The sequence below is a fragment of the Sinocyclocheilus anshuiensis genome, unplaced genomic scaffold (genome assembly GCF_001515605.1).
Source record: "Sinocyclocheilus anshuiensis isolate Anshui unplaced genomic scaffold, SAMN03320099.WGS_v1.1 scaffold620, whole genome shotgun sequence".
In the NCBI taxonomy this organism is placed as follows: Eukaryota; Metazoa; Chordata; class Actinopteri; order Cypriniformes; family Cyprinidae; genus Sinocyclocheilus; species Sinocyclocheilus anshuiensis.
In genome coordinates, this window is record NW_015557087.1 from 143,200 (window position 1) to 153,388 (window position 10,189).

General features: G+C 39.6%; 1 protein-coding gene across 3 annotated transcripts; it reads left to right on the top strand.

The window, feature by feature from the left end:
* The first annotated feature begins 259 nt into the window (after positions 1-259).
* On the top strand, positions 260-9,317 carry LOC107677035 (SH2 domain-containing adapter protein E-like). Of its 3 annotated transcripts, XR_001632795.1 has the most exons (7): positions 1,615-2,441; positions 4,448-4,571; positions 6,545-6,763; positions 6,986-7,187; positions 8,424-8,543; positions 8,652-9,050; positions 9,306-9,317. XR_001632795.1 is itself a non-coding variant. In XM_016471827.1 (6 exons), the coding sequence occupies exons 1-6, from the start codon at positions 764-766 to the stop codon at positions 8,833-8,835; spliced, it is 1,317 nt and encodes a 438-aa protein (XP_016327313.1). In that variant the 5' UTR covers positions 260-763; the 3' UTR covers positions 8,836-9,060. The 3 variants fall into 3 exon arrangements, 2 of the variants coding, with proteins under 2 accessions (XP_016327313.1, XP_016327312.1); XM_016471827.1 differs by lacking the exons at positions 1,615-2,441; positions 9,306-9,317 and adding an exon at positions 260-1,231 and having other exon boundaries at positions 8,652-9,060; XM_016471826.1 differs by lacking the exon at positions 9,306-9,317 and having other exon boundaries at positions 8,652-9,060.
* The last annotated feature ends 872 nt before the right edge of the window (positions 9,318-10,189 follow it).

The following is a 10,189-nucleotide window of genomic DNA, read 5'->3' on the forward strand; positions in this document are numbered from 1 at the left end:
CAAGACTTTCCCAGAAATTGACCTTCACTGAGTGAAATAGTCTACCCACTGGAGTAAAGAGTGTGTCACGTAAATGGAAACGTTTTGATAAAGCTAAAAATATATTTGCTGAGCACCAGAGCATTAAGTGAGCAGTAGGTTTGCATCTACAGGTGGGTGAAAAGTTCCCATTTAAGGGAACAGTAGCTGCATGCAGAGGCACAGAAACCACCCCCAGCCACAGCTGCAGCACAAACGCACGTACATGTACATCCCCTTCACTTCATTTAGACTGTCGCTTGGAGTGGATATACCGGGAATGGGATCTTCAGCGAGAGCTAAGAAAAACTTTAAATTTTTCCGCGTTTATGCCCTTCAGAGACTCCTCTTTATCTTGCGGGAATAATTGGGAGCAAACAAAAGCAAGACATTATATTCCAATGTGAAGAATCGTAGTATAGCCTATAGTTGAGTGTAAGAAGTTTCCTGAAAAGAAATACGAATGGGATAAATTCTGTAAACAAGATTAGCCTACATAAAATTAATTTTAATATTCGGAACCTTTCCCTAAATCAATTTTACAGATTTTTTAAATTAGCTCAAGTATATTAATTAAAACTAATACTTGTTTAAAAAACTGCGCGTTAAAGTGTTATTAATTAGGCAAAAAAAAAAAAAAATCAATTATAGGGCCATAGTCAGTGATATTTTAGAAGCCGATTAGTTTCCTAAAGGAGTTGCGCATGTGTATGGAGAGTGGCACCGACACCTGTGCGTATTCACCATGGCGAAGTGGTTTAAAGATTTTCCAACTAGTTTGAAGACTGGATCCGACCGGACCCGTTCTGCTTCGGAATCGGGAACTCAGTCCCGTCCCAAACCGGTTCTGACGGTCAGTACTGGTTCGAAAGGGAGTCTGCGTAAAAATTCTGGAGCGGAAAACGGTGGCAGTGGTGGTGGTGTGGGTTCGCTGCTCCACGGGAGAAATCGTAAAAATTCGGCCATCGAGCTGGGACGGAACCACTCCAGCACCGGCTCGATAAAAGACGGGAAGATATGGGAGATTCTGATCCCTGGGAAAAGTAAGAAGAACACCAAAATGGAGGGGTTTGAAGACCATCGCACCCTGCGGACCACAAGTCTTGCTGACGCGTACATGAGCAGAATGATCAAGGTTAATGATCCCAAATCCAGTGTAGGAGGATCATCTCCAGACAGCGAGAGGGCCAAGTCACCAATCAGAACAGAAACGGTAAGTCTGAGAATGAGGCAACACCACAATATATAAATAATCAGAATTACATCATGTACATTTTTTCTGAAAATGTGTAAATTCATCTCTGAACAAAAAAAGCTAACCTCCTTCACTTTTAAAAATAAAGGTTCTTTATTGGGATTTATGGTTCCATGAAGAACCTCGAACATCCATGGAACCTTTCAGTCCCACAAAATGTTCTTTATAGTGGAAAAAGATTTAGATTTTTTTAAATGTTCTTCACACTTATGGGGGAAAATGTTTTTTTTAATGGTTCTTTTATGGTTCTTTTAACCTAAATGCTGGTCTGCTTGCTGACGACCTGAAATAAGACCAGCTCAAACCAACTGAGACCAGCATTTTAGATTCAAACAAAAGCAAGACATTATATTCCAATGTGAAGAATCGTAGTATAGCCTATAGTTGAGTGTAAGAAGTTTCCTGAAAAGAAATACGAATGGGATAAATTCTGTAAACAAGATTAGCCTACATAAAATTAATTTTAATATTCGGAACCTTTCCCTAAATCAATTTTACAGATTTTTTAAATTAGCTCAAGTATATTAATTAAAATTAATACTTGTTTAAAAAACTGCGCGTTAAAGTGTTATTAATTAGGCAAAAAAAAAACAAAATCAATTATAGGGCCATAGTCAGTGATATTTTAGAAGCCGATTAGTTTCCTAAAGGAGTTGCGCATGTGTATGGAGAGTGGCACCGACACCTGTGCGTATTCACCATGGCGAAGTGGTTTAAAGATTTTCCAACTAGTTTGAAGACTGGATCCGACCGGACCCGTTCTGCTTCGGAATCGGGAACTCAGTCCCGTCCCAAACCGGTTCTGACGGTCAGTACTGGTTCGAAAGGGAGTCTGCGTAAAAATTCTGGAGCGGAAAACGGTGGCAGTGGTGGTGGTGTGGGTTCGCTGCTCCACGGGAGAAATCGTAAAAATTCGGCCATCGAGCTGGGACGGAACCACTCCAGCACCGGCTCGATAAAAGACGGGAAGATATGGGAGATTCTGATCCCTGGGAAAAGTAAGAAGAACACCAAAATGGAGGGGTTTGAAGACCATCGCACCCTGCGGACCACAAGTCTTGCTGACGCGTACATGAGCAGAATGATCAAGGTTAATGATCCCAAATCCAGTGTAGGAGGATCATCTCCAGACAGCGAGAGGGCCAAGTCACCAATCAGAACAGAAACGGTAAGTCTGAGAATGAGGCAACACCACAATATATAAATAATCAGAATTACATCATGTACATTTTTTCTGAAAATGTGTAAATTCATCTCTGAACAAAAAAAGCTAACCTCCTTCACTTTTAAAAATAAAGGTTCTTTATTGGGATTTATGGTTCCATGAAGAACCTCGAACATCCATGGAACCTTTCAGTCCCACAAAATGTTCTTTATAGTGGAAAAAGATTTAGATTTTTTTAAATGTTCTTCACACTTATGGGGGAAAATGTTTTTTTTAATGGTTCTTTTATGGTTCTTTTAACCTAAATGCTGGTCTGCTTGCTGACGACCTGAAATAAGACCAGCTCAAACCAACTGAGACCAGCATTTTAGATTGGTTTAGGATGGTTTTTCAGCAGGGATAAAGGAAGAATGGCCCTGATCTGAGTGATTAAGTAGGCCTCAGAGACGGGTGTTCTTTGACATACTCCATTTTTCCCAGTCACCCTGTTGACTGTGAGAACCAAACAAATGTCTTTGTTTTGAAAATTGAGATCAATATCTCCCTTCCAGTTCTTTATTACAGCAATATCTTCTTCTCCCCTCTCTCAGCCCCCTCTTCTCTCTTTCGTATCTTTCTTTGCTCCCTCCCCACGTCTCACTTTTTCTCCCTATATTCCCTTTTCATTGAACTGCTGTATTATAACCAGACACAGTGGAGCTGAAAAGCAACAAACACAATGAGAGCCTTTTCCTTGCCTCTCTTCCTGTCTCTTTTCCTAGTCATGCACACTCTTCACTCTGTCTTTGTGGGAAACACACATTTGTGTGCGTACACACACACCCTTGCTCACAAATACGCAAAGAATACAATGCATACATAACACAATGGCTCCATCCCATTCTTCCAGTCCCTAGTGAAGGCAGTGTTTGAAGAATTATGTCACCTGATACATAGACTGTATCCTCTCCCATTTACGGACATCCCCTCCAGCTACACTTTGAACATAATAGCACAGAAATCAGAATCTCACGAGGTCAAACACACACAAAATATGATGTCCAGAGGGAGAATCAGAGAAAGAAAGGGGAAAGATGGGCTGGAGAATAAGCATAAGCTCTTCAGCTAAAGTAACACTCTTCAACTATGAGACAGAATAAAGAATTCCACCCAGTAAGATGAAATTTAACTCCAGGTTTTGACTAAATGCTCTTTTTAGCTGGCTTTGCACTATTTCTGAAGTAGATGATTGTAGAACCTCCACTAGTGAACATTTGTATCATATTATTTACAGAATATTGCAAGTTCATATAAAGTCAGGCTCAATCAATAGCACTTTTGGCATGACACTAATTACTTTGATATGTAATTTAATGTTACATTGATATGTTAGAACAGAAAGAAAAAACTGATTAGCACATTAATTTCAACTTGTTCCTCCTTTCTTAAAAAAAAACAAAAACAAAAAAACTGAGGCATGTACAATAGAATAGGGCTGATCCATAACATTAAAATACTCATTGTTACTCACTGTTTCATTAGTTTCAAGCATGTTAACATTATTTTAGTGTGAAACATTGCATACTAACCTTTTCTGTGTAGTAATATGCAATTTTATAATTCGTTACCATGACAACATAATGCCTAAACCCTCAAATAACCCTAAAAATTAAGAGAACAAATTTACAGCTTAAATAATAAACAAGTTTCAACAGAAGAATTAACATAAGTGCTTTTACAAACATTTTAAGCTGCACATTTCTGCTTTTAAATCCTCCAGAAATTGGTCCTATTTACTAATATTGTAAGTGCCTCACTGAAACCTCAATTTCTGCATCCTTTTTTTTTTTTTTAGGAAATGAGGGACAAGTCAAAATATGTTTTGTGTTTATCAACATTATGCCACAAAAGCTTTTGATTGAGCTGAACTTTTACTAAACTCAGAATATTTCTGTACTTTTGAAGGTGTAGACGTGAACACAAATCATTGATATCTCTTTCTACTCTTCTTTTCTTCTCACTCATAATAGATCATCCTGGAGGATTATGCTGACCCATTTGATGCTGAGAAAACAAGGGAACAGAGAGAGGCTGAAAGAGAAGGAGAGAATGATGGCTACATGGAACCTTATGATGCCCAGCTCATTATTACAGGTACACCACCTCTTCTCTTCTTTACTTCTCTTTCTTTTAATTGTTTATTCAACTAAAACATTTCTCATACGCAGTATATCAGTGTTGCGAGTAGATTTTCAGGGATTTGAAGGGTATGAAAAATCACGACTCCCTCTCTCCCCTCTTTGGTGGTTTCCAAGGTGACAGTGTTGTGCTGGGACAATGGGTGCAGTTTCCTCTTTCTGCTTCCTGTTTCCTGTCTGTGTTTCCTTTGCCCCATTCTATGGACAGGAAGTTGACCCCTGCCGTCCCCCCAGTATGCCTGGCTATGTGAGAAAGACCCCCCAGCACTCCTCACTCCCCCAATCACTTCCCAGAACTCAGGAAGTGGCCGGCTAAGCCAGCCAATCAGACTTGGTCTGACTTTCCCCTGGTATAACCATTGTTTTCTCACACAATATGCCAGACACAAAGTGACAGCAAAGAAACAGTGAGTGAAGGGAGAATGATGGAGCTCCAGGTAATGTTTTGTTGATGCTGAACTTTAAATCTTGAAGAATGAATAGATGCATACGTACACGGATTTTGAGATGAAAGTAAAATGCACTAAACTGAAAATGCAGTGTTATACAATTATGGGTGAGAATGATAGAAAATGCTAAATTTTTTTCTTTTCTTCACAGAAAAAGTTTTTTTCTTTAAAAAGTCTATATACAAGATATCTATATGTTATGTTTTGTGTTGTGTAATAAGGTTTTGTTTTTCTCTTTTTCATATTTTTATCTGTATCTATATTATTTAAAGATAAAAACAAATTTAAATATTCAGTCTAAATGTAAAATCTAAGAACCTAAACTTATGATTTGTCTTGGTATTTGTTGGTATACTACAGATTCAACTTTGACTTAGTCATTATTTCCTGTGGTTTCACTCACTTTTAAGTTGATAGAATAGAATAGAATAGAATAGAATAAGCTTCCATCTTGCTACTCTTTCAACAGTTATACAGTGATTTATTAGCAAAGTGTCAAATATATGTAGGGGAAAATTCACTTGGTGTATAAGGTGACTGACAACAGTACCATTAGCTCTAACAACTTTTGCAATTACTATTAAGTACATTAAATAATTATTTAACAAATATTCCAATATTTAACACATTGGATAAAAAAGGTGAGCGAGAGAAAGAGAGGGAACTCTCATTAATGCTGACAGCTTGTTTTGCATCTTTAGCACATGGGCTATTTACTTGTAAATGAAGCATCTGGATGTGCATATTACAGTAGGTAGTGATTTCTAGGGACAAGTAAAGCCGTCCTTTTCCACTTACAGTGAAACTGAGAGCGATTAATTCAGTCCTACTTAATGATACATTTGGAAAAAGTGGGCAGTGGTTGGCTGCTCAAATGCAAGGTTCATAACAGAATGTGTTATATTATGGTTTGTAAATATGAGAATATGTGGAAGCTTGATATATGTGAGACTAAAGGTGCAGTCACATTTACTGTTTTTCTGCAAATATTTAGCTAAATCTAGTCAATAGGAATCCACACGATCTGGAATTTCACATGAGGCTGTAAGATTTCCCCATACAGATTTCACAGCGTGTTCAAGTTGATATATGTGAGACTAAATATTTAGCTAAATCTAGTCAATAGGAATCCACACGATCTGGAATTTCACATGAGGCTGTAAGATTTCCCCATACAGATTTCACAGCGTGTTCAAGTTGGTCATGCAAATTTGTATTGACTAACAGAAATCTGCTTATTTTGAAAGTGACTTCTGTGTGATCTTTACTTCATACATCTCTACATTATTGACAATAGAAAATAGACAATTTTTTGCTCGTAAAATTTTGCTAATGTGAGACCGCACCATAATTACAGCCTAAGAATAACTAGTTTACTTGGGCAATGTTCTACAAATAACTTTCTAGTACTGTTATTATCCCGTGAAATCTTTTCTGGAAAGAGTTCTGATCCTACATGTAAATTTGTGCCCTTATGCAGAGATTCGCCGACGAGGCTCGAAGGACTTGCTGAAAGTGTGTGTAGTGTTGAATGGAGGAGAAAGTGAGGGGTCTGGACCTCCTCAGATCTATGATGTCCCATATGAGGAGGTTCTGGAGGGAATTCCCTTGACCCGACCTGAGTCCGACCCCAGACCACCAGCAGAGTATGAGTTGCCCTGGGAGTGGAAGAAGGAGCAGATTGTTAGAGCACTGTCAGGTAACATCTCTCACATTCATATTAGAAGCATCTTCTTTATTTAGCATTACCGATACATAGACACAGCCTAATGAGGAAAACTATTAAACAGTTAGTTCATGTTATTAAGGAACTTATGATGTAGCAGTTGTTCGAAACATTTGGGATGGGGGGGGTTTGTCATTATTGGCAGATGCCATAATAAAAACTATGGTGGTGGTTGATGTTTCTTTCTGTGTACAGCTCAGTTTGATGGAATAGAGCGCCTGTCGAAGGAAGAGTCAGGTTCTCCTACTGTAAAACAGCAGACACTGAGACATAAGAGCTGGACCCCTAAAACCCTTCGACTGAATCCCCCGTCCCCGACTTCCCCTTCATCTCCCAGCACCACCCCAGACAGTGAGACACCAATAGTTGATCCTACCCTGCCCTTGGAGAAACAGAGGTGTGTGTGTGTGTGTGTGTGTCTGTGTCATAAAAATGTGGAGATTTTATGTGGGTTACCTGAAACTAAAAAAGTGAGATGATGAAAATAAAACTGTAATGAGAATATGTGTGCTAAAATACACAGTATATTAACAGCTATGACATAAACAGGATAATCTAGCTACTGTGTATATTAGCACTTATAATAGAGGCAATCCTAACCTTACATTACATGTCAGGAACTATATCTTAAGGAAGAATGTCAACGCTTTGTGAATTTGCACAATAACAATGTTCTAATGAAAATTTGCACCCTTGATGTTTTTATTTTGTAGTATATTTTTAATAATTTATATACAATTTTGTAAGTAGTAATATTTATGTTTTTGCACATATTTTGTTTTATATTATTTTATATTAGGTTTGGAATAATTAAGTAAGATTCTTTTTCATGTTTTTGAATTATTTCTGAAGAATCATGTGACACTGAAGACTGGAGTAATTGCTGCTTAAAATTCAGCTGTGCCATTACAGGAAAAAAATCATTTTAAAATATATAATATTTGACAGTATAACTGTTTTTATTGTATTTTTGATCAAATAATTGCAGCCTTGGTGAGCGTTAACATTTTTCAATGATTCCAAACTTTTGATACACTTCAAAATAAAAACACAGGGCCCAAATTTTTGTTATTAAGTTTTTAATAAAATTGTATCTATTATTATTATTATTTTGGTTGTGTCATGATTCACAAAGTGCATGTAATTTCACTATATTAACAATATAGCACGGTCTTGCATACTCAAAAGTGAACATTTTGTCATTTTCTAACCCTCATGTCATTTCAAACATGTATGAATTTCTTTTTTCTGTAGAACATAGAAGATATTCTGAAAATTGTTTTTGTCCATTCAATGAAAGTTAGTGGGATCCTCAGCAACACTGGACCCCATTGACTTTTCACTTTATGGACAAAAACAATGAGACATTTTTCCAAATATTTTCTTTTGTGTTCCACAGAAGAAATAAAGTCATACATTTTCATTTTTATTATGAGTTTTAGTTTGAAAATGTTGCTTCAACACTTAAAATGTGTTATTTGGCAAATCTATCCATTTGTACTGTTGTCCAACTTTCTCAATGCCTCCTAATTCTCTTCTACATTTTATTCCTTTTCTAATCATATTACATAATTGTACTGTGTAGAAATAAGAATCTCCTCCCTTTTTCTCGTCTCTGTCTCTCTCTCTCTAGCTGGTATCATGGCAGTGTGAGTCGTCAGGAGGCGGAGGCTCAGCTGCAGCACTGTAGGGAGGCCAGCTTCCTGGTGCGAGACAGCGAATCAGCTACCAGCAAATACTCCATCGCCCTCAAGTAAGTGCATGCTTGTGTATCTCTGAAATCGAGCGAACAAGTAATGAGTTAGCAGTCCTGAAATGCTGACGTAGATGATATAAGATCCTTATTTCCCTCTCTCGACAGGACAAGTCAAGGATGTGTGCACATCATCGTAGCGCAGACTAAAGAGTGCGGCTACACACTGGAAAAAAGCAGCTGTGTGTTCCCAAGCATCCCAGAAGTGGTGCACCACTACTGTACCCAGCGCTTACCTTTTACCGGGGCAGAACACATGACCCTACAGCACCCTGTGCCACACACACACTAAACGCACACACATGCTGAACTTATACATATTCACAGCGTTCTCTGGTGTAAAGACATGAATGTACAATACCGTGGTGCCTGCCAATCACATGCCAGCAAAACACAGCTTAAAATTCTTTGTCTTACTGTACGTATGTAGATGTGCTCATGGAAAGGATTAGTGGAATTTTATGTATTTGTGTTTTCGCCCCTTTGAAAACGTCTCAGGTTACTTATGTAACAACGATGGGAATGAGACACTGCTTCCTCTAGGGGTCGCTATGGGGAATGCCTCGTCATGACCCGTGTCTGAAGCATACATTCAAAAAACACCAACAACATGTTGGCCGGCGACAGCCCATGATGTCACTACTGGTGCGACTATAGTATAAATAGGCGCCGGGAGAACACGTCATTCACTGCTTCATCTGAAGCTTGCGTCCGAAGCATGGCAGGAAACCTAGAGGACGCAGTGTCTCGTTCCCTATTCAGGGAACCATGGTTACATAAGTAACCTGAGACGTTCCCTTTCAAGGGAACTTCGAACTGCGTCCTCTAGGGGTCGCTATGGGGAACGGTACACCCACGCCACCATGCTGAGGGGAGTGCATGCCAGAAACCTATGGCGAGCACTAAGTATCAACTCTCCCATAGCCATGGGAGTTGCCCCTAGGACGTTAGACGGCTGTCCGTGACATTATCCGCTACGACCAAAGGTCTAGGCTACATACCCCAAAAAACTTACCTGTTAGGGCCAGACTCCTGGGCCTGGGGTAGAGTTCAAGGCTTGGAATCAGGAATAGATTCCTTTAAGGGGATACGACCAAGAGCCTAGCATCATACTAAGTATTGGCCTGTCACACAGGGGCTACCGCTTGCTCTGCATGAGCTTGCTGAAGGAACTGTCTCAACAGACCCTTAGTAGCAACACCCTGTTAAGTAGGTATAGTGAGGTAATCACTGCAAGTCGAGAACCCGGTTTCTGAATCCAGCAGAGGGGGTGCTCACCGATGACCTACCCTAGAAAAGGACAGAAACACACAGGTCCCAGAAAACACTGGCGCCTCGTCTGGATCACATCCCTTAGGTCTTGCCTACCTCTCTTTGACCCGCAGGCGGGGGAGGAGCGTGAACCGCGACACTAGCCTTCTGTGCCCGTCTCTGATCCTCAGACCGAGATGGGCCAGGACCCCTGTGTTGTTCGGGCTCAGACCTGGACCTTCGTGGAGCACCGCCATCGTGTCCTCTCTCCTCGAAAAGAGAGACAAATGAGAGCGGAGCTTTTTCATCAAAAAACACTCACAGTTAACGCAGATTGCCCCCTCGAGGACATCACGTGCGTGCGTGCTCTTCGCCCAAACAAAAGATGCAAAGAT

Excerpts from the sequence above, each read along its gene's own strand:
- LOC107677035 (XM_016471827.1), top strand. The coding sequence starts at position 764 with ATGGCGAAGTGGTTTAAAGATTTTCCAACTAGTTTGAAGACTGGATCC. Across the intron at positions 1,232-4,447 it reads CACCAATCAGAACAGAAACG|ATCATCCTGGAGGATTATGC; the intron begins GTAAGTCTGAGA and ends CACTCATAATAG. Across the intron at positions 6,764-6,985 it reads GATTGTTAGAGCACTGTCAG|CTCAGTTTGATGGAATAGAG; the intron begins GTAACATCTCTC and ends TTCTGTGTACAG.